Here is a 21,874-nt window from a genome sequence, read left to right as displayed (position 1 = left end):
GCAGTGAAGTTTCTCAAATTTCTGAACAGTTTCTCAAACCCCTTGTTCGTGTGCCAAGAACAAAAACAAAGTTATCCCAAGTTGCAGGAAATTTCAGTATGCCATATTTCTTCCTACACAAGTTTCTCAAGGGATCAGGGACTCCAAATTAGACTCTAGCTTGGAAAATGATGAATTCTCCTTCCATCCCTTATGCTAATACACTCAATTCTCTGTCTGTATTTGAATCTTTCTTTTTAAATAAAGATAATGACATATAGAAGTCTGAGATAAGAGATTTTTTTAAATGTGCAATATTAAGAATGTGAAAGGTGTCAAATTTACTTTATTTTGCACATGATTCTTCTGAACAAAACTTCTCCAAAACCTGGGGATAGTTCTACATTAACAGACTTGTACCCCGACTTTCAATTTGGCAACATTCCCTACAAGATGAAACTGTACTTTTTCCTCTGAAGATAACTTTGTATTGTAGGTTCATCAGATTTTGTAAGGCTCAGTTTGGAAGTCATCATTACTTTGACATCATGTGATGAACATTTATTGTTGCTGCATCCATATGCTGTTTTAAGCAGTATTCCCTTTAATGAGAAGATATGGCCATATTATACAGCAAACTAAATATGGTATAAGGCCTTGACTGGACATTAGTTTTTTTATTTATTTAAAACATTGACATGTCCTACTTCTTTATTTAATATAATGATTTTGTTAATTAATCTGCCGTAGTCTAGTCCAGTGCAGTTTTAGTTGACACCTATTTAATCAGAACGTGAAGTAATTTCTCCTTACAGGCTATCAAAATTATGATTAGAATTTGTAAGGGCACTGAAAAATACCTTTTCTCCTACAGGATAATGTTCCAGAATTACAAGAGGGATTTGTAATTAATATTACCAGTGTGGAATTGCTAGACCCTTCTCTTGCTGGAGGGCAGCCAAGTGTGAAGAGACTTGGCTTAGAAATAGCTGAGATAATGATTGAAGAAAATGATGACCCCAGAGGAATATTTCATTTTAATGCTACCAAGGTGAGAGCTAACTGAAAAATGTCAGTGCCTGAGACTGTTATCACTCATGTTTCACATAATCTAAGACCTGCCATTTATAGACAGAAAAGATGGACTGTATAATCATGTATCATCTTAACAAGAAGAGATAGACACAAGCCATTTGTTTGTGTATACAAGTTCTTTGTGAATGCCATAATTAGACCAGAAAGTCTTTAATAAACCATACTTTCTTTCCCATTTTATAAGGACAGAGAAACTAATGATTATTTTCTTTGGGACAAACCAGGATCTTAAACCAGCACCAAACCATAATCATTCATACTTGGCAAATGTAGTGTCATTACTGTTAAAGCCAGTTCTTAGGGCAGTGAAGAACATTGGCTCCAGTTACAATGGCAAGGGACTTTTCAGTATGTGCAGCCTCTGAACAAACAGGCTGAACAAATAGTGTGGGTAAAGGGGTGGTGATAACCTTGATGTTATAAAGGGTCAAAATAGTGCTAGCAAAGATCATCAAATTAAAATGAGTTATAGTAGTATTTAACGTATTTGATGGAACAGACACTGCAAATGAGAACTGCATAGATGGATGAACAATCACTACGTGTTTCAACTCTTGGAGCAAAATTCATAAAGGATTCACATTGGAAGTGAAAGTGGAATGTCAGCTTTTTGCAAGAAAGCTTCCATTCAGTGTTTGTTCCTGTGTGACTCTGCTATCTGTGCATGTGATGACAGGAACAGGATTCCTCAGAGAACTGAAATTGAGAATTAAGATAATGTTTTTTAACTGACTGGTAGATCCAGAACCATCTGAACATGTGCTGTTTTGTTTTCCATTTTTTCCTATGCCAGAAATGCAAACATTATTGTCCTCAATATAATTGTCCAAAGAATGTATTAAAGATTGATTTCTTTCCAGGATGTGAGTGGAACCGTGTCTGGTTATGAGGTACCTCCTCCAGATAATGTTCTGAAGCTTCATGTTGTTCGAACAGCAGGACAGTTTGGAACCATTAATTTGTACTGGGATGCCACACCTACCACTGCTAGCCTAGAAGATTTTACACCATCATCTGGGAACCTTACATTTTCAGATGGACAAGTATGCAGTATGCTGATGCTAAAATAGTCTCACCTGTTTTAGAGCATCCTGTACTGTTAAATTTTCTGTATTTTTGTGGTTATGTACCACATATGTTGATTGTTATTAATCATGTGAAAACCTCTTCACATTTGTTTTGTCTCTTTTGCTTGCTTTGTGAACTCACAGCACAATTTTGAACAAGTCAATTAAGACATAAGCTTCCTTTGCTAGGATTCAAAGAGATAATTTCAGTGACAGAAGTGTCATCCATTGATCCAAGAAGGTGAACTACTGCCATAGCTCCCTATGAAACCACCCACACCATCCCAGACATCCTCCCTATGTTAGGAAACCCTGAAGAGCCAGGCTTTTGTGGGGTTCTTAAAGGGGACAAGAAGATTAAAGAAATTCTGTGGTGGTGGATGTCAGCCTGACATTAGACATAAGCTACTGAATTCAGTGGAGTTTACATCCAGTTCTAGGATTTCACCTTTAAGTACCTGCTTCTCAGCCATAGGAAAACTTGTCCTCTGCCCATATGTCTGGTGTCATAGAGTTGTTTTAATTCCCTCAGATTATTTAGTTTGGTTTTGGTAGAGGAACACCTTGTTAATCTAAATGAATTTAAGTCTCCGGGACCAGATGAACTCCATCCAAGGGTATTAAAAGAACTGGCAAATGTAATATCGGAGCCATTGGCAATAATCTTTGAAAACTCTTGGAGAACAGGAGAAGTCCCAGCAGACTGGAGGAGGGCAAATGTTGTCCCTATCTTCAAAAAGGGAAAAAAAGAGGATCCCAACAATTATCGTCCAGTTAGTCTGACATCAATCCCAGGAAAGATTGTAGAGCAGATAATTAAACAAAGAGTCTGTGAACATCTAGATGGCAATGCCATAATCACAAAAAGTCAACATGGGTTTCAGAGAAACAAGTCATGCCAGACAAACCTGATCTCTTTCTTTGATAAAATTACCAGCTTAGTAGATGAAGAGAATGCTGTGGATATAGTGTATCTTGATTTCAGTAAGGCCTTTGACAAGGTTTCCCATGATATTCTTGCAAACAAGCTTGTTAAATGTGGGCTAGACAAAGTAACTGTTACATGGATCTGTAATTGGTTGACCGGCCGAACCCAAAGGGTGCTCAACAATGGCTCCTTTTCATTCTGGAGAGAAGTGACCAGTGGGGTCCCACAGGGCTCTGTCCTGGGCCCAGTGCTATTCAACATCTTTATCAATGACCTGGATGACAGAATTGGGAGCATACTTATCAAATTTGCAGATGATACCAAATTAGGGAGAATAGCTAATACCCCAGAGGACAGGACCAAGATTCAAAATATCCTGAATAGACTAGAAAGCTGGGCCAAAGCTAACAAAATGAAATTCAACACGGAGAAATGTAAGGTATTGCAATTAGGGCGGAAAAATAAAATGCACAGATATAGGATGGGTGACACCTGGCTGAATGAAACTATGTGTGAAAGGGATCTAGGAGTCCAAGTAGACCACAAGTTGAACATGAGTGAACAGTGTGATGCGGCAGCTAAAAAGGCCAATGCTATTTTAGGCTGCATCAATAGAAGTATAGTGTCTAGATCAAGAGAAGTAATAGTGCCACTGTATTCTGCTTTGGTCAGGCCCCACCTGGAATATTGTGTCCAGTTCTGGGTGCCACAATTCAGAAAGGACATTGAGAAACTGGAGCATGTCCAAAGGAGGGCAACAAAAATAGTGAAGGGTCTGGAAACCATGCCCTATGAGGAACGACTTAGGGAGCTGGGGATGTTTAGCCTGGAGAAAAGAAGGTTAAGAGGTGATATGATCGCCCTGTTTAAATATTTGAAAGGATGTCATATTGAAGAGGGAGCAAGCTTGTTTTCTGCTGCTCCAGAGAACAGGACCCGGAACAATGGATGCAAGCTACAGGAAAAGAGATTCCAACTCAACATTAGGAGGGACTTCCTGACAGTAAGGGTTGTTCGACAATGGAATGCACTCCCTCGGAGGGTGATAGAGTCTCCTTCCTTGGAGGTCTTTAAACAGAGGCTGGATGGCCATCTGTTGGGGATGCTTTGATTTGGATTTCCTGCATGGCAGGGGGTTGGACTGGATGGCCCTAGTGGTCTCTTCCAACTCTATGATTCTATGATAGCCTTTGTATTCACAGCTTCTGATTTTTCATGTTTAGAATGTATTTACATGAAATAAAGAATTCTCAATTTTTGGTGTAGTGATAGGGGAAATCTTTGTTCTGATAGGTAGCTGCTTTATGCTCCTCTGCACACCAGACTAACATAAACTAACATAACATTAACATAAACTATAAAACCATGTAGGTTTCCTGAGTATCACTATGCTGATCATAATGATGTTATTTCACATACATTTGCGTTTGTTTTATCTTTTCCAGGTGACAGGAGTGATAGAGATCTCTATCATAGATGATGACATTGTTGAGTTTTTGGAGATGTTCAGTGTCACTTTACTTAGAGTGACAGGAGGTGCCCGACTAGGAAAGGATGTGCAAGTGGTTGTTGCCATTCCACCAAATGATTCTCCTATTGGACTATTTGGATTTGAAGAAAAGCATGTAAGTGTTAGCAGAATGATACATTTCAAAACAGTTATGTGATTCTGGCTGTGGAGTTATTTAATCAACTGTTATTTTAAAAACATAATGTTATGTACAACAAGACCGTATACTTACATTTTATATATTTTAGTATGTGTGTATCAGCTATAAGTAACATATGGTACAGCACAGCTAAAATGCAATTCATTTTATCAAAATATGGGCCTTGCAATGAGAGTTAGCACCTCACAAAGATGATGGATTAGTAGACAGTCTTTTGAGTAAAACAGAAAACGAGATGCAGAATATAGACAGCATGTTTGATTTCCTTCTTTGCCTACTCTTGTCCTGATGGACCCAGAGTCAATATGGTTGTTCTTTATTTTCTGTCATTTTTCTAAAAATGTCAGTGAAATATCTCTTTTTTAAAAAAAAGAACAAACATGAAAAGAGAGGCATGACTGATAGAAAATTTCATCATCTTCATCTGCTTCATAATGTGCAATAACTGTGACATACCCCTGCCCTGAGATCATTAAGTTGTGCAAGTGTCTTACCCCTGCCAGTGATATGAAGTAGAGGTGATAAGCCTCAAAGTATGGTGCTAAGGCACAGGATAAGGTATAGAGTATATTGTGAAGGGAAGAAAAAGCAACATAGGTTCTTTAGTTTACAGCACATTAACTCCTTGTTTTGTGTGAGGTCTTTGTTATTATAAAATGAAAGTTCTCCTGAGGGCCCTGTCTCTTCACTGATAATGTCTGCTTCCATGAGATGTGCTAAAGTTATCAGTTTTGTTTTCATCTGGGAAACTTTAATAAGTTTCATTTGTCTTAGTCTGGGTTTCTACTTTAGGTAAAGTTTCAAAATCTCTTGCATGTATTTGTTATTGTTGTGTAACTTCAAGTTGTTTCCAACTTTTAACAACCCTAAGATGGTCCTATCATGGGGTTTTCTGAGGCTGAGGATGTGTGACTTACCCAAGGTTACCCAATGGGTTTCCATGACTGAGAATGGAATTGAACCCTAGACTCCAGGGTCATAGTTAAGTGCTCAAACCACTATAACACTACACCATGCTGGCTCTATACTGGGTGATTTTTAAAAAATGGTGCAAAAGTAAACCTGTTCTTATCCAGTTTTGCACCATTCTTTTTTAATCACCCTGTATTATTTTTCCAAATTAATTGTGTTTTTCCTCTCAATTTGGATTCTAAGACTAGTTCTTTCGTTTACAGTACATTAACTCCATTATTCTGATCCCATGATCATGTGGTTTCTTCCTTCGTTTACCTAGTAGTTTTGCACAGACAGCTTTATTTAACGGAGAGAGGTGTAATAACAGGTTTTGATAGCAGAGATGAGATGGCTTTTGTTTTAAAGGATATTAAGACAAGCATGCTTCAGATCATTCTCAAGTCTGTTGTTGCTAAGACACTGTTGCACAGGAAAAGCACTAGGTTGTGTCCATGCAAAACAATCTCTGGTACAGGCTGTATTGGTTCATAATTCTTTGGAAAATGTAATAAACAGAAATATTTGTGTTACAAATACAGTCACTTTTTTCAGATGCATGAGGGAAAAAATGGATCTGTGAGTTTTACAGTATTCATAATATTGGTATTGATGGATTTTGCTAAATAATTGCTGTTTTGAATCAAATCCTGTTTGTTCTCCCTTAAGACTTACTGACGCAGTGAGACTGATGTATGCACAGTAGTAGATATTTGGTTGCATGCCACTACCTCTGTGCATCTAATACTTTGGATTGCAAAGATGGCCCCCACCCTTAATCATGAACTTCATGCATAGCACTGAAAGGATACTCAGCACTGCCCTGTTTGACAGCACCAATGATCTCTGTGGCAAGACATTGATAACATTTCTACATGCACAGTCAAAAATCCATCAGTGAAACCTTTATTGGCCTACTGAAATGCACAATATACTTGTGGCAAGCTTTTGAAGCTCCATGGGCTTCTTCATCAGGCAAGACGTTACAAACCAAACAGGGAAAATAAAACAATTAGAGATGTTAGTCAGATGCCTGCATGTTGTTTCAATCCTTAGTAAAAATGTTTTGCAGGCAGACTCCTCCTCCTTCTGGCCATGTGGCAATAGGGAGATTTTCAAAATCCAAGAAATTTAAAGTCCATTTGCATCTCAATAGGGATTCCTCTTTTGCAATCCAGTATTTCTGCATTCCAGTGAGGTCACAGGCCTCTTTGTAGGCAGGGAACAATGGATTCCTCAAGAACTCTCCATGTTTTTGCATCAGGTACATTTTGGTGGTGTAGAAGTAAAACAAGCAAATTCAGTCCAAATTTAAGAAGATAAAAAATTATTTTACTTTGGTTGAATTCCCAGTCCACAGGCTACTCTTCATGGTCCCCCTGTTGCAGCTACGATGCAGTATCACAATTCAGAAAACATACAGGGGTAGCTGTGTTGGCCATTTAACAAATACAAACAAAGATCCATCAGTGATGTACTGTGCACTACATGCAGAGTGTTAAAGCGACTGAGGCTGAGAGACACCAGGCTGGGAAGGTACCTGTGTCCCTTTAATATCTGCCAGGACTCAGCAGCAGAGGCACAGCAACCAGGGCATGGCTTTGAGCAGCACTCTATAATGCCGCCCCACCCCTAGAAACACCAGGCCAGCAACTGAGGCTGAGAGACACCAGGTCAGCAACTTAACGCCGGCTTCCCAGCCCTCCAGAAGACTGTTCCAGCTTGCCCAGGGTTCCAGCTGTTTTGGGGGCATAGCAGGAGAGCAGCACATTTAACACCAGCTTCCCAGCCTTCTGGAAGACTGCTCCAGCCTGAAAGGAATGTTATTATTATTGTTATTATTAGTTGATGCTTGAGGGAGTATAAGGGTCTAGTCTTTTGTTGTTATTGTCGTCTTGCATTTTGCACTGTATTGTATTCCTGCTGCCAGGAGAGAGTTAGACTTTGTCAGTTTTTGTTATTTATTGCTATTATGATTTTTTTGTCATTTTTGTTATTGTTATTTGCTATGTATTCTGGGGATTAATTTTAAGTTGTATTGATTTGATATGTTAATTTTATGCAGTTTTTATTGCTATTATTGTTATTTGCTATGCATTCCTCTTGCTATTTATTATTATTGTAAATTGTTGTTATTTTTATTCTATTGTTATTGCTATGTATTTTTCTTACTATTGTAACCCGCCCTCTTCGTGATTGGGCGGGATATATATATATATATATATATATATATATATATATATATATTAAAGCATTCTTTTTCTATTCCTTTTCATTTTTGCTTTTTTAGGTAAATGTAAAGGAGCCCCAATTAGTTGATGACCCTGTGGCAGATGTTTTTCTTACTGTAAGTCGGAGTGAAGGGGGCCAAGGAGAAGTTCGAATTATCTGGATTCTTGAGGAGGCTGCTAAATATGATCTCACCCCTCTCAATGGAACACTTCTCTTTGCTGAGGTATACTCAGTGCTTCCTCGAATTTACTCTTTTCCCTCCTGCTTTTGTATGTATTTACCAGTTTGTCTGAGGATCATGGAGAAATGGGGGGAAAGAATCCTTCTCTGTGTTGCCTTAGGAATGAGTAAATATGTTTGAATGCTGTCTGATGTATGTATAATGACAACTTCTCAATGCTTGACCTTAATGTAATGTGTTTGCATGGGTAAACTGACTCCAAAAATAGGTAGAGAGATTTCTTCAAAATCACCTGGGCAGTGATAGGATTGGTGGGATTTTAAGGCTACTGAAGAATGGCGGTGACCTTTGCTTCTTGATGCCTCTGTGAACCGTGGGACCTTGATGCTTTTCTTTAGGGGAGAGGGATTTCTGGTCAGGTGCCTTTTGCTTGACAAAGTAGCCAGCTGAGGGGGCGAGTATGAGAATTTAATGTGACAATACATTCAGCTTCAAACAAATGAATAGTTTAATTACTGATATAATTATGTAGCCAATAAAAATATTGATTTATTCAGGGTGAAAAATCACTCACATTAAACCCTCACATTCTGTCAAGAAAGATTTAGTATTTCAAATGTCTTTTTTTTGTCAAGGAGCAGTCACTTTCTTATGATGATTAGTAACTATTAATTATAAATAATTACACTTATTTTTCTATGTATGAATTTGTTTAGTGATAAAGATATATTTTCCTCTGTCAGTAAACCAATTGACAGCTTTAAAATGAACAAATTTCTGTTCCATTCTAATGTAGATGGAATCCCAGAAAACAATATTTCTGCAAGCAATTCAAGATGCACTGTTGGAAGGTGATGAAAGTTATACAATTCAGCTACTGTCTACTGACAACACGGAGATATCACCAATAAATGGTAAACACACCTCATCTTTTCAGATGACGCACAGTTCAGCTACAGTCATTGCTTGGATTATAATAAAAACAAAGCCAGCCCAGTTGTTTTTAGAAGGTTCTTGGGTTACACAATGGCATTACTAGGCTAAAATTTGGAGGCAGAAAATGTGGGGTTTACATGTTTTATCAATTCATTGACATTTAACACTCTCATAATAATTTCCTCCTATAATTCAACTGTATAAAATAATTTGTGCTATTTCAAATTGTTGTTACATTTGTTTAATCTGCAAATTTTTCCTTAATATGGTTTTGCTATTTCTAGTCAGTAGTTTTTATGATAATGTTTAAACTTGCATAGACATCAAAGTGGGTTTTCAACCTAAACTGCAAAATGTTGGCTCCAGCATTCATAATAGCTTTCATTGTGGTGTCCAGAGGAGGATGGCCTACATAGTGAAAAGTCTGGAAACTGTGTCCTATGAGGAAGTGTCTTAGGGAGATGGGTATGTTTAGCCTGGAGAGGTGAAGGTTAAGGAATGTCATGATAGCCATGTTTAAATATTTGAAAGGAGTGTCATGCTGAGGATGGAGCAAACTTGTTTTCTGCTGCTGCAGAGACTAGGACACAACAATAGATTCAAACTACAGGAAAAGAGATGGTAAGAGCTGTTCAAAGGTGAATATATGCTGCTTTGGAGAGTGGTGGACTCTCTTCCTTTAAAGGTTTTGAACACAGACTGGATGGTCATCTGTTGGGAGTGCTTTGATTGTGTATTCTTGCATGGCAATGGGGTGACTTGCAGTCTCTTTCAACTCTATGATTCTATTACATGATTCTATCTCAGAATCCAAGGGAGAAATCACACTGAGTGAAGTTCTGGCTGGCCAAGATGGCCAAGGGACAACTGAGGCGAAACTAGGCAAACTGAACCTGTGTTATATCCAATGCTCTCCCTACCTATGGGGATACTTAGGATCACTGTGCCAATCTATGTGCTGGCATTGCAACCATGTCCCTTGGCTGGAAAAAGGTTAGATTAAGGCATAAATCATGTCTGCCCTCATCCTACCTCCAAAATTACAGTGCTCAGTTAAGTGTTTGCATTACAAACAAGCTACCAAACTTAACAAATTTCTGAAACTCTAAATCCTTGTTCCAACCAATTAATATATTCTACTGAAAAATAAAGAGTAAGTTATATAACAGTTGACAATAGAAGCACACATCTAGACTGTCATGTTATGGGCAAATGGTTAATTTACATATTTTCAGAAATTTGTGCAATAATAGTGAGCAGTACAATGAGAAGTCGAAGGCTTTCATGGCCGGCATCCATAGTGTTTTGTGGGGGTTTTGGGCTATGTGGCCAGGTTCTAGAAGATTTTCTTTCTGACGTTTCACCAGCCACAATGAGAATTCAGCTGTGCTGTATGGCTGTGCATAAATGGCTTTCCTTATTAGTAAATTGTAAGCCACATTGGATTCAGTTTTTAAAAAATAGTCAGTCGTGCCAATGAGTTTTTAATCAGGAAATGGATTTGTATCCACAGGAATGGCAACCATCACTATACTGGGAGATCAGGGAGCATCTGGGATTGTTGGGATATCTCCATCCACCACACATATCCTGATAGGGGAACCTGTAGGAAAGTACAATGGGACTGCTTTTATTGGGTAGGTACCTTGCTGAATTCTCTGCTTTGGTTATAAAATACTGTTGAAATCTGTACACATTTGTTTGCCAAGGATAAAATCCCACCCTTATTTATGCTTGGTAACATTAAACAAATTTAAGCTTTGTAAACAATTTTTTTTAAAAAGAAATGTCTTAAATTAATAGGAATGTGACTTTCTGTGGCTCACTTGTAGAGATGCTGAATATTCAGTAAAAAGAAGGAAAGGGGGAGATAGAAAGATAAAAAGAAAGAAGGGGGAGATAGAAAGATAAAAAAAAAGAAATGGGGCAGAATCTTTAAGACTTACCCCATTTCTTCAAGGACTAATATGTGTTCAGGTATAAAGCATATTGACATTGCTTTGGGAGTGAGATAGAATGTAGTGTGATCCAGAAAGATGCAAATCATGACCCTTGCCCTAAATTTTCAAAGGGCTGCATAATATGATGCAGGTCTTTCAGATCTTTATAGTGGTCAGTTAGTGAGAGTGTGTGAAAGCAATAGATCTGCTTACCAAAAGTCTGTTTTCCCAAGGTTTATCTCTTTTGAATAATTCAAGTATTTCCCATTCCTCTCATTGGATGCTAGGATTTTTGCAAATTATTGGCCACTGTGCATGCTAGCTGGGTAATTATGGGAGTCGTAGTCCAAAAAGATAACTTTTCTAGGTGTGCACCTATACTGTAGAAATCATGCCATTTGACACTTTAACTGCCGTGACTTTACCTTACAAGATAATTGAATTTGAAGTTTTGTGAGGTACCAGCACTCTTTGGCAGAGAAGGCTAAAGACCTTGTCAAACTATGGAACTTATTGCAAAGCTTAATAATCTGTTTTACCTCTATCTGTCTTAAATGTTAATTCAGGCTGCAGCCTGATCTTATTGGAAGGTTTTTGCTGCTGAATCTGCTACCTGAATACATCCCAGGTGCAACATCACTTCCAGGAGCGTTCCCATAGCTGGAAAAACTCCAGGATATGAGAAGAGCCACGAGGAGTGCTCCTGGAAGCGGGGATGCACCTGGGATGTATTTGGGTGGCAGATTCAGTGGCAAACACCTTCCGATAAGATCAGGATGCAGCCTGAGTTAAGACTTAAACCCTATAGAGGTAAAACAGATAATTACATCATGCGATAAACTCCTACAAACCTGAGGTTTTTATAGGATGAAACAATAACACTTGAACTGGTGTCAGTTTGCATTATTTCTAGTGTAGATGCACCCTAGGTTATGGATTTTTGCCTCTTAATGTAAACATATTTGCATATGTACACATAAAGAAAAATGATGTTTGCATGTCCAAGAGGTCACATTCGCTATTCCAGAAAAGAAAGACACCACACCAAGGACTGGATTGAAATTGGCCACAACTGTTTATTGACAATAGCTGCAGTAGTTGGCATGGGACCGGATCTGTTCATCAGCCAGCCAGCTTGCTGTCTGATGAACCAAACCTCTGGCCTCCACCGGAGAACAGAAGTGGTGCTGGCGGGGGGGGGGGGGGTTCACCCCCTGGCATACCACACAGGTGAGAGCCCCTCCCATTGCCTTTACTTGAACGGGGGTGCCTGCCAAGCTCTCAGCCCCCACCTGGGCTGGGCATTAGCAGCTCACTCCCCTCCCCAGGTCCCATAAGGGGACTCCTGTCTGTACCCTTTTCAACCAAACCCGAATCCCGATTCCATGGTCCGCCTGCATAATTATGATATAAATACAACAGAGAGAAACAAGCAGCCTCCCCAAACTTATACAATACAGAGGGGGGAGGGGGTGACGCTAAGGAGCAAATGGCCTTAGAGGCTCAGCTATGTGGCATTTTATGCCACCCCGTTGGACATGATTGAAGTTTGCACAGCATAGTCTTCGATCAGGTCCAACAATCTCGGCAGCCAATCAGGAGGCAAAACCCTGCCTGCTCCTGATTGGCTGCAAACCACCCCAGTCCTGCCTCTTTCACATGTTGCGGAGCCTCCTTGGCTGCTTGGCTCTGTTCTGACCTCCTGGACCAGCAACCACAGCTGCAGATGAGAGCGTGCAACCTGCCTCTCTTACAAATATTTGTCTATACAAATAAAAAAGTTTCCACCATTGGGGAAGACTGATGGTCTTAACTAGTGTTGTGTGTGTGTGTAAAGCATGTATTCGAAGGAGTTTTCACTTCTGTTTTCAATCAATCTGGAGAATTTTAAAATTCAGTTGCTGCCTTTCCTCATTGTATTTCAATGGATCACCATCATGCTGGACCACAAAACATGTTTATACTAGGTGTCAAACCCTGCTAATTCCACTACAGAATATCCCTAGAGTAAATACAGTAATAGAATCCACACAGGACTAATAGCAAAGACCTAGCAATGATAGTTTTAAATGGTCATGGCAATATGTGCCTCTTCTCTTTTCACTCCCCTCTCCATATTTGTTTCTGACAACCATTGCTGATGAAGCTGGTACCTATAAACACTCTTGAATATCCAGTTCATCTGAGGATCAGATTACTTTCATGTCCAGCCATTGTATGAATTAAATTGAAAAGTATAAATGCAGAAGTCTGTGCTACAATCTACAATTTGCCCTTTCAGGGTACCTCAATCTTTCCCCCCTCTTTTTTTGAGAAAACTGTTTTGCTTAGGATTAGCTGCAGTATTTTTACCTGAAGGCATTTGAAGGGCAAAACCAAATACATGAAATCAAATTTGAAATGTGACCATATCTTTATTGTTGCCTTCAGCATAGTACGAGGGCCAGGGATTATTGGAGAGGTTACAGTCTCCTGGAATATAACACCACCTGATCAGAAGGAATTTGCTGAGCTATCAGGAACTTTCACCATGAGAGACAGGCAGTCAGCTGCTGTTGTGATTATACAGGTATGGACTATACTGTTCTTATCATGGCAAATGTATATTATAAATGCTGAGCTCAAGATGGGACGGTGAAACACAACAATTAGAAATCCCAAAGGCTTGACCAACAATCAGAGGATGCTCATGAGAAGATATATATGCACAAAACAGGTAATGAGATTTTCTTCCTCTTTCATAATACAGTACTAGAACACAGGGTCATCTACTGAAGCAAAATGGTTGGAGATTAAAAACAGATAAAAGGATGTACAGTCAGCCCTCCGTTTTTGTGGGGGATCTGTTCCGGACCCCTCTGCGAAAACAGAGACTCGCCAATATTCAAGCCCCATAGGCTTGAATGGGGAGCATGTCCATAAGTGCACCTCTCCATGAGTATTCAAGACTGTGGATCTCAAGTTGTGAGAATGAAGGGGCAACTGTATAGCTTCACAGATTTCATAGTTTCAGTGCAGAAGTGACAACTTAGAAGTGACATGTAATTTCTGTGCCATCATATTTATGATGCTATATAATAAAGAGAATAAAACAGATAGTTTTATAAAAACTGATTATTATTATTATTATTATTATTATTATTATTTATACCCCGCTTCCCCCAAAAAATTGGGATTCAAAGAGACTTATAGTCTCCAAGTATGAGATAGATAGATGGATGGATGGATGGATGGATGGATGGATGGTTGTGTGCTTTCAAACAATTTCCAATTTATGGTAACTGTAAGGCAACCCTACGGTTTGGGGGGGGATTGCCCCTGCCTTTTCTGAGGCTGAGAGAATGTTACTTGCTCAAGGTCACCCATTGGGTTCCCATGGCTGAGCAAGGATTTGAACCTTGGTCACCAGAGTCATAGGGGTGAAACAGATGGGCAGGAAAGCAAGGCCAGAAGCTGCTCCTGGCCTAATTGCCCTAGGACTGTGGCAACAACACATTGTGATCCCAAGGGCACCTTCTGCCACAGTCCACATGGACTGCAGAAAGGAGCAGAAAATATCTGCTCCTTTTAAGCTGGCTTTGGGCTGACTTAGGCTGCCCCGACGCAACCCTGGGGCAGCTTCTGGGTGCTCCAGGGGTGTGTGTCATCTAAATGCCACACCCCTGGAGTGGCCGGAAACTGCCCCCAACTGCCTATTTTGAGCCATAACACTCAAACCACTACACCACACTGCCTCTCTCCCTCCCTCTCTCGATTTATATGGGAAGTGGGAAGGATAGGAATAATGCAAATATTTTTTCAAAAAATCAATAACCACAAGTCTGCAATCCTGACCAGAAAGCTTGAGCAACCAGTGGTTGGACATTTTAACTCAGAACACCATGACCCTGTGATTTGCCTGTACTGTATTTGGAACTGAGGTACCATGTGTTTCAACTATTTTGGCTATACAGGAGAATTTTTGGAGCCACAGACTGAAGATCTTGACATCACATGGTCTCTGCCTAAAGGATAAAACATCCACTTTAAGAATGTTGACAGTAGTGTGTTCTGCACCGCCATCTTGGATCAGGCTCATTTTTATTTTGAGCAGCTGAATGGTAGAAGCCAAAGTATTTTATTAATATATTCATAAAGGTCTGTTTGTTCACCACTTCAATAAATACATATTTTAAGTGGTTTACTGTATCTTTCTGGGATTCACAATAAACTTGTTTAGAGCACATACTTTTTAAAAAAAAATACAATAAATTTTAAAAAATTAAAATGCGATTAAATAAATTCAAGCAGGGTGTGGGTTATCTGTGGCTACTCTTGGTGATGATTATTTGTCACCTCCAGATGCACTGCACTTAGTGAGTCGGTTGATAGGGAGCATGAGAAGGAGGGTGCAGTTGTACTTATCTCCTGCTAGTGGACATGCTGTTTGTCTTTTGAGCTAAATAGGCCTTTGGCCTGATCCAGTATGGCATCTCTTATGGTTTAACTTATTTGATGGTGAAAACATTTGTGACATCTTACTACATAACAACATACAGTGATGTCACAGTACCACCTATTCCCTGAGACCTGGTAGAACAGCCAGTAACAACCTTGCCCAGGTATCCTTGCAGACAGAGATTTTCTTTCTCCTAATGCTTCTTATAGGAAATAATGAAAAATTAGGAATATGGAAAGAAAAAAAAACTACACAATACAGCATCAGCAAGGATATTGGTCACAAGTTGTACAGACAATGTGTACATGTGTGCCTTCAGTGATTTCCTACATGAAAAACAAAGCTGAGAGGTTGGAGTTCAGCTTGTACTAGTAGGAAAGAAGGGGATGCCTCTACTCACATTTGCAAGCCACATAAAAAGAGTCATGTTAGGAACAGAAGCGAATGAAAATCCTTCAACTTGAATCAACACTGCAAACATTTGACAAGCACTCTAAGTAGCTAGAGCAGCAGATAGCCAGAAACATCATGACACATTTGTCTTCTGTTTGCCTGCAGTCTCAAGAGCCAGTCATGTGTGACCTCAGACAGTGTTTTTGGCAGTGTGCTAAAATAGTGAGGCTTCTGCTATATCTTATAGCATCTCATCTGGCCTATCTGAAGTATCAGATTGTGACACTGGTGTCACGTATTGGTTACGTTGTGTCTCTTGTTACACATTTAACAGCAAAACTCCCTGAGCTTGTGAATGTTTTAAAATCGTTTTAGGTTAGTCTCTTTTCTTTTCTTTAGGCACTAGATGATAATCTCCCCGAGGAAAAACATTATTATCAGTTTCATCTAACTGGTATCAGTGATGGAGGAGTCATCAATGAGTCCACCAGCACAGCATATATCACCATGGCTGCTAGTGACTTGCCCTATGGGCAGTTTGCATTTTCCCAGGAACTACTTCAGGTGACAGAAGAAGAAAAGTGGGTATGTGGAGTTTAAATACTGAATTATTTTAAGTTTAAGGCTGTCATATACAACCCAACCTTTCCCAGTAAACTCATGGTGGTAGTGTGGTTTAGTTGTATTTTAATTTAATCATCAATTAAGTGTCATTTAATTAAGCGAAAGGTGAATATCAGCAGATTCTCTGAGCTAGTATGCACACAGTCTGGTGTAAGAAAGACAATACATGAACCTATTAGGACGTGATCCCAGAACCTGGTTATTTGCCTTTATCATGCAAGGGTTCCTCACATTAAGGAACGCTATGCAAAAGCAGGCTAAAATGTCAGAACATTTATCTGCAGATCATTGTCTATCTACTGGCCTTTCTCTTGGGTCACAGAATCATAGAATCATAGAGTTGGAAGAGACCGCAAGGCCCATCCAGTCCAACCCCCTACCATGCAGGAAATCTCAATAAAAGCATCCCTGACAGGTGGCCATCCAGCCTCTGTTTAAAGACCTCTAAGGAAGAAGACTCCACTACACTCTGAGGAAGTGTATTCCACTGTCAAACAGCCCTTACTGTCAGGAAGTTCCCCCTAATGTTGAGGTGGAATCTCTTTTCCTGTAGTTTGCATCCATTGCTCCGGGTCCTGTTCTCTGGAGCAGCAGAAAACAAGCTTGCTCCCTCCTCAATATGACATCCCTTCAAGTATTTAAACAGGGCTATCGTATCACCCCTTAACCTTCTCTTTTCCAGGCTAAACATCCCCAGCTCCCTAAGTCGTTCCTCATAGGACATGGTTTCCAGACCCTTCACCATTTTGGTCACCCTCCGTTGGACACGCTCCAGTTTCTCAATGTCCTTTTTGAATTGTGATGCCTAGAACTGGACACAGCATCTCAGTTCTGCCTGACCAAAGCAGTATACAGTGGCACTATTACTTCCCTTGATCTAGCCACTATACTTTTATTGAAGCAGCCTAAAATCGTATTGGCTTTGTTAGCTGCCTCACTGTTGACTCATGTTCGATTTGTGGTCTAATTGGACTCCCAGATCCCCTTCACACAGTTTCATTCAGCCAGGTGTCCCCAATCCTATATTTGTCCATTTCATTTTCTGCCCTAAATGCAGTACATTTCTCCGTGTCAAAATTCATTTTGTTAGCTTTGGCCCAGCTTTCTAATCTATTGAGGTCATTCTGAAGTTTGAGGTCATTCTGAAGTCCTCAGGGGTATTAGCTACTCCTCCTAATTTGGTGTCATCTGCAAATTTGATAAATATACCCCCAATTCTTTCATCTAAGTCATTGATAAAGATGTTGAATAGCACTGGGCCCAGGACAGAGCCCTGTGGGACCCCACTGGTCACTTCTCTCCAGAATGAAAAGGAGCCATTGTTGAGCACCCTTTGGGTTTGGCCAGTCAACCAATTACAAATCCATGTAACAGTTATTTTGTCTAGCCCACATTTCACTAGCTTGTTTGCAAGAATGTCATGGAGTACCCTGTCAAAAGCCTTACTGAAATCAAGATATACTATATCCACAGTTTTCCCTTCATCTACCAGGCTGGTAATTTTATCAAAAAAGAGATTAAATTTGTCTGGCATGACTTCTTTCTCTGAAACCCGTGTTGACTTTTTGTGATTATGGAATTGTTTTCTAGATGTTCACAGACTCTCTGTTTAATGATCTGGTCTAGAATCTTTCTTGGTATTGATGTCAGACTAACTGGATGATAATTGTTGGGATCCTCTTTTTTCCCCTTTTTGAAGATGGGGACAACGTTTGCCCTCCTCCAGTCTGCTGGCACTTCTCCTGTTCTCCAGGAGTTTTCAAAGATGGCACCGATATTACATTTGCCAGTTCTTTTAATACCCTTGGATGTAGTTCATCTGTCCACCACCCTCAAAGGCCTGTCTAGTGTAGATGCAAGCTAGTCTTTATCAATGGCTCCACAACTGTAGATCTTTCTACCAAGGGAGGTTAGGCTGTGCCCCTTCCTATTATCCTTCTATATTGTCCTTCTAAGCAAATATTTTTTTTTATTCAGGCAGGTTGCTGAGGGATTTTCCTGTATGCTGATAAATTTTCTTTGTTTATTTTACTAATGTGTTTCAAATTTTGTTTTTAATTTTACTGTGCTTTAGTATATCAAATGGCATTATATTTTAAACACATTTTTGTTCAGTCTTAGTTGTTTTGCCTTGAGTCCTATTTTGGGGAGAAAAACATTATGTTATTCCAGTAAATATATAAGAGTTATGATTGCAGAAGAAATGAAGCACCACAGAATCATTTCTTGTTTAGAAGCTACTGCATATACACAGAGAACAGAGCCATCTCTCTGCATAAGCGCACATGGTCTCTGCATGTTTGTATGTGTGCATTTTCTCTGTGCCTGAAGGCAATCAGTGCTCATCTCATACTACAGAACTATGAAGCAAATGCCAACAATTTTTTTTTTTACTAAGAATGTTTCCTGTATTTACGAGAAATCTAGTGCAAGAGCCAAATCAGTTGATATGGTTCATTAAATCTAGAATGACTAGGAAAATATATTGTTGAATCCTTAAGAAATATTTGTCTTCAACAGGCTAATGTCACAGTTGTCCGTTCCCGTGGATATTATGGGAAAATTTCTCTCTCGTACCAGATACTGAATGGGACTGCAGTAGAAGGCATGGATTTTGTTGTTATGTTGGGAGAGCTTACGTTTAAACCCAATGAAACTTTAAAAATGATTTATATTGAAATTTATGATGATGACCTTCCTGAAGGTCCTGAGGAGTTTTCGGTAGAACTTACAAAACTGGAAATACTGGGAAGGTAAACATAAATTTTATGATATTGGAGAAGATTAGCCACAGGAACAAAATGTGGTAAATGTGGAATATAATTTAGTGAACCTGCATATCATACTTGATTTAATGTTTGGATTCAGTGGTGGATTTCACTGGTTTTAAAGTGGACACACTATTTTCTTTGTGTTCTTTGTTCTTGCCACACAAAAATTGGATTGCAAACTAGTACTGCAAATACAGGCTCATTTTCATAACACCAAGCCACTTAGTTTGTTGCAGTGTTTGAATCAAATCAGTTTATAATGGGACAAAGTTTTGGGCACACATGAATCAGAGGATTTTGCCTAATTTATTTGTATTTTCCTCTACATGATTTTGCAAGTGGATTTGATTTTATGATAAAAGAAAATGGACTGCAGATTGACCAGCCCCCTGAGATTGGTAATGCTTCGATAATAAGAGTCATTATATCTAAAAGTGACAATGCAGAAGGAATAATTGAATTTGATCCACTGTATATGACTCTACAAGGTATGTTAAAGCTTAGCTTACTATTGTATTATTCAGAGTTGCTTTCAGTGACTTCAACATTATTTGTGATGGTTACATAGTATCATTGAAGGCATATGACATGGCATCTTTACTGGGCTGGTTTGATCAGTACTTGCATGAAGCTTGTCTACTTTAAGGGTATACAGTACATTGGATTTACCCCAGGCCTGGTGTGATATGTCCAGAAGATGCGCAGGAAAGCCACTGTTTTAAGCCATTAATCCAGTTTAAGAGAACCCACAATGTACTCTGGAGCTGCTAGGAAACTCTAGAATGAACCTGGGTGTTTTGGACATAAAGACAATTGGACTGGGCTAGATCCAGAGCAACCTAGCTCTCCCCACATTTACAGATTCACTACATCAGCCCACTATCTTGTCCCCCTCAGTGCCACTGCAGCTGCTGTGGCCTTACTGGACAAACTGCTCCCTGTGAGAACCTGGCCATTGCCATCACTTCTGCTGAGGTTATGGAGTTGTCACTTTCCATATTGCTTTTATTCTGTGGTATCTCTGGACTACAGTAGTACACAACAACTTAAATGTATCTATATGTACCAAAAATGGATTAAAGACTGTGTATTTGTATCAACAAAAACAATGAAGCTGCTCATAAGCAAGTCTACACATAATCTTGGTGTTTAATGATATGCCCAATGAATATTTGTTCAGGACCTTGAATTTTAAATTTAATCAGTCTAGTGGGGTCAATACTTGTTCAGAAGCAGATTCCTGATACACTTGCTCTTCTAAATGAGGATCAGTATACACTAATTGATATTGTAAGCATGGTCCTGGCAAATGAATCCCCACACCTAGCAGAAGAGCTCGGAAAAATTACTTTTGGAATGTGAATCTGCAAGTTGAAATACTTCCAAATTCTGTAGCACTCAGGGCTGGATCTGTTGCACTGATTCTGTGCTTCCAAATTTTTGATGCCATAGTTAAATGTTGTATACTTTTACAGCTGTAATAGATGAGTGAATTTGAATAGATGAGGGGATAAACTCTAAGTCGGATATGCTCCTAGGCAACACAATGGAACTGGGACAAGTGAACCTAAAGTCTAAACAAACACTGATGTTATTGCTACCTTGGTTTTTATTTTATGTCCCCCATCTCTTTTCTTAATTTAACATGTCTGTACTCCCAGCAAAACCTGCTTTCTATATGTTATACTGGATATAGTTCATGACCTAAAATCAGTTTTACATAATACTAGTTTCCATTTATACATCACAGTTCCCTCTCCTGGCAACTGATGACTTTGTTGTAAAGGGTCCCATGAATAGTCACAATTATTAAGTTTTGTTTTCCACTAAAGCAATTGGTTGATAATTAGGAGATGGCTTCAGCTATATCCACCTGGGTTTGTTTGTTTGTTTTTGCTTGTGTCAGTGTACTCTTCAGTGTAGGCCTGAATACCTTGAAGGCAACGGATATTGCCTGATCTTGGAAGCTAAGTAGGGTCATCCCCAGTTATTACCTGGATAGGAGACCACCAGTGAATAGCAGGTGCAGTAAGATATATTTCAGAGGAAAGAACTGGGAAAACCACCTCTGAGTGTTCCTTATCTAAGAAAACGCTATGAAATTCATGAGATTGCCATAGGTTAATAGACGACTTGAAGTCACATTTATTACACAAAGGCATACTCTTCAGAGTTTGGAGTCACCTTTTGTTGTTCTTACTTGGGCCTTACTCATTTAGTAGCCCACGTTTGGTGACCTCCATTGCTAAGATACATTCTCTTTTCCATGTATTGGATCAGGTAATAAATATGTCCTTCCTGAATAAAGAAGATTCCAAAGGAAATCAAAGCCCCATATATATTTTGCATATAATGTGGCAAATTGATATATCTGAAGAACAAAGCTTATATGGTGGGCTCAATCGCTTGAATAAATGCATGAATAAACAACAACAAAAATAATTTATGGGCCTCCCATATGATTTCCAGTCTATATACAATGAATGGAAATAATTAATTTCAAGGGTAAATGAAGTGTTATTGATTATAATTTTGGATCAGTGATATTTGTACTCAGTGAGAATCACTAGCACAAACAGAAAGGATCTGGTGCACTCATGCAGCTTATGTGCATCCCATAGACAATTAGTTATTGCATGACTAGAATGCTAGACTACATAGGCCTCCAG

At 39.2% G+C, this 21,874-nt stretch overlaps 1 protein-coding gene across 1 annotated transcript in view; it reads left to right on the top strand.

Moving 5' to 3' along the window:
* Positions 1-21,874, top strand: part of ADGRV1 (adhesion G protein-coupled receptor V1) — a 384,090-nt gene that overhangs the window by 169,035 nt on the left and 193,181 nt on the right. The window contains 10 exon segments of the mRNA XM_042447787.1: positions 854-1,030; positions 1,935-2,117; positions 4,515-4,694; positions 7,981-8,145; positions 8,900-9,017; positions 10,553-10,676; positions 13,410-13,548; positions 16,210-16,395; positions 18,955-19,187; positions 19,545-19,693. Coding sequence (XP_042303721.1) covers positions 854-1,030; positions 1,935-2,117; positions 4,515-4,694; positions 7,981-8,145; positions 8,900-9,017; positions 10,553-10,676; positions 13,410-13,548; positions 16,210-16,395; positions 18,955-19,187; positions 19,545-19,693 — 1,654 coding nt within the window.

This window comes from Sceloporus undulatus, chromosome 2 (genome assembly GCF_019175285.1).
Source record: "Sceloporus undulatus isolate JIND9_A2432 ecotype Alabama chromosome 2, SceUnd_v1.1, whole genome shotgun sequence".
Classification (NCBI taxonomy): domain Eukaryota; kingdom Metazoa; phylum Chordata; class Lepidosauria; order Squamata; family Phrynosomatidae; genus Sceloporus; species Sceloporus undulatus.
The sequence above is the reverse complement of the archived record's forward strand: the minus strand, read 5'-3'. Positions and strand labels throughout refer to the sequence as shown.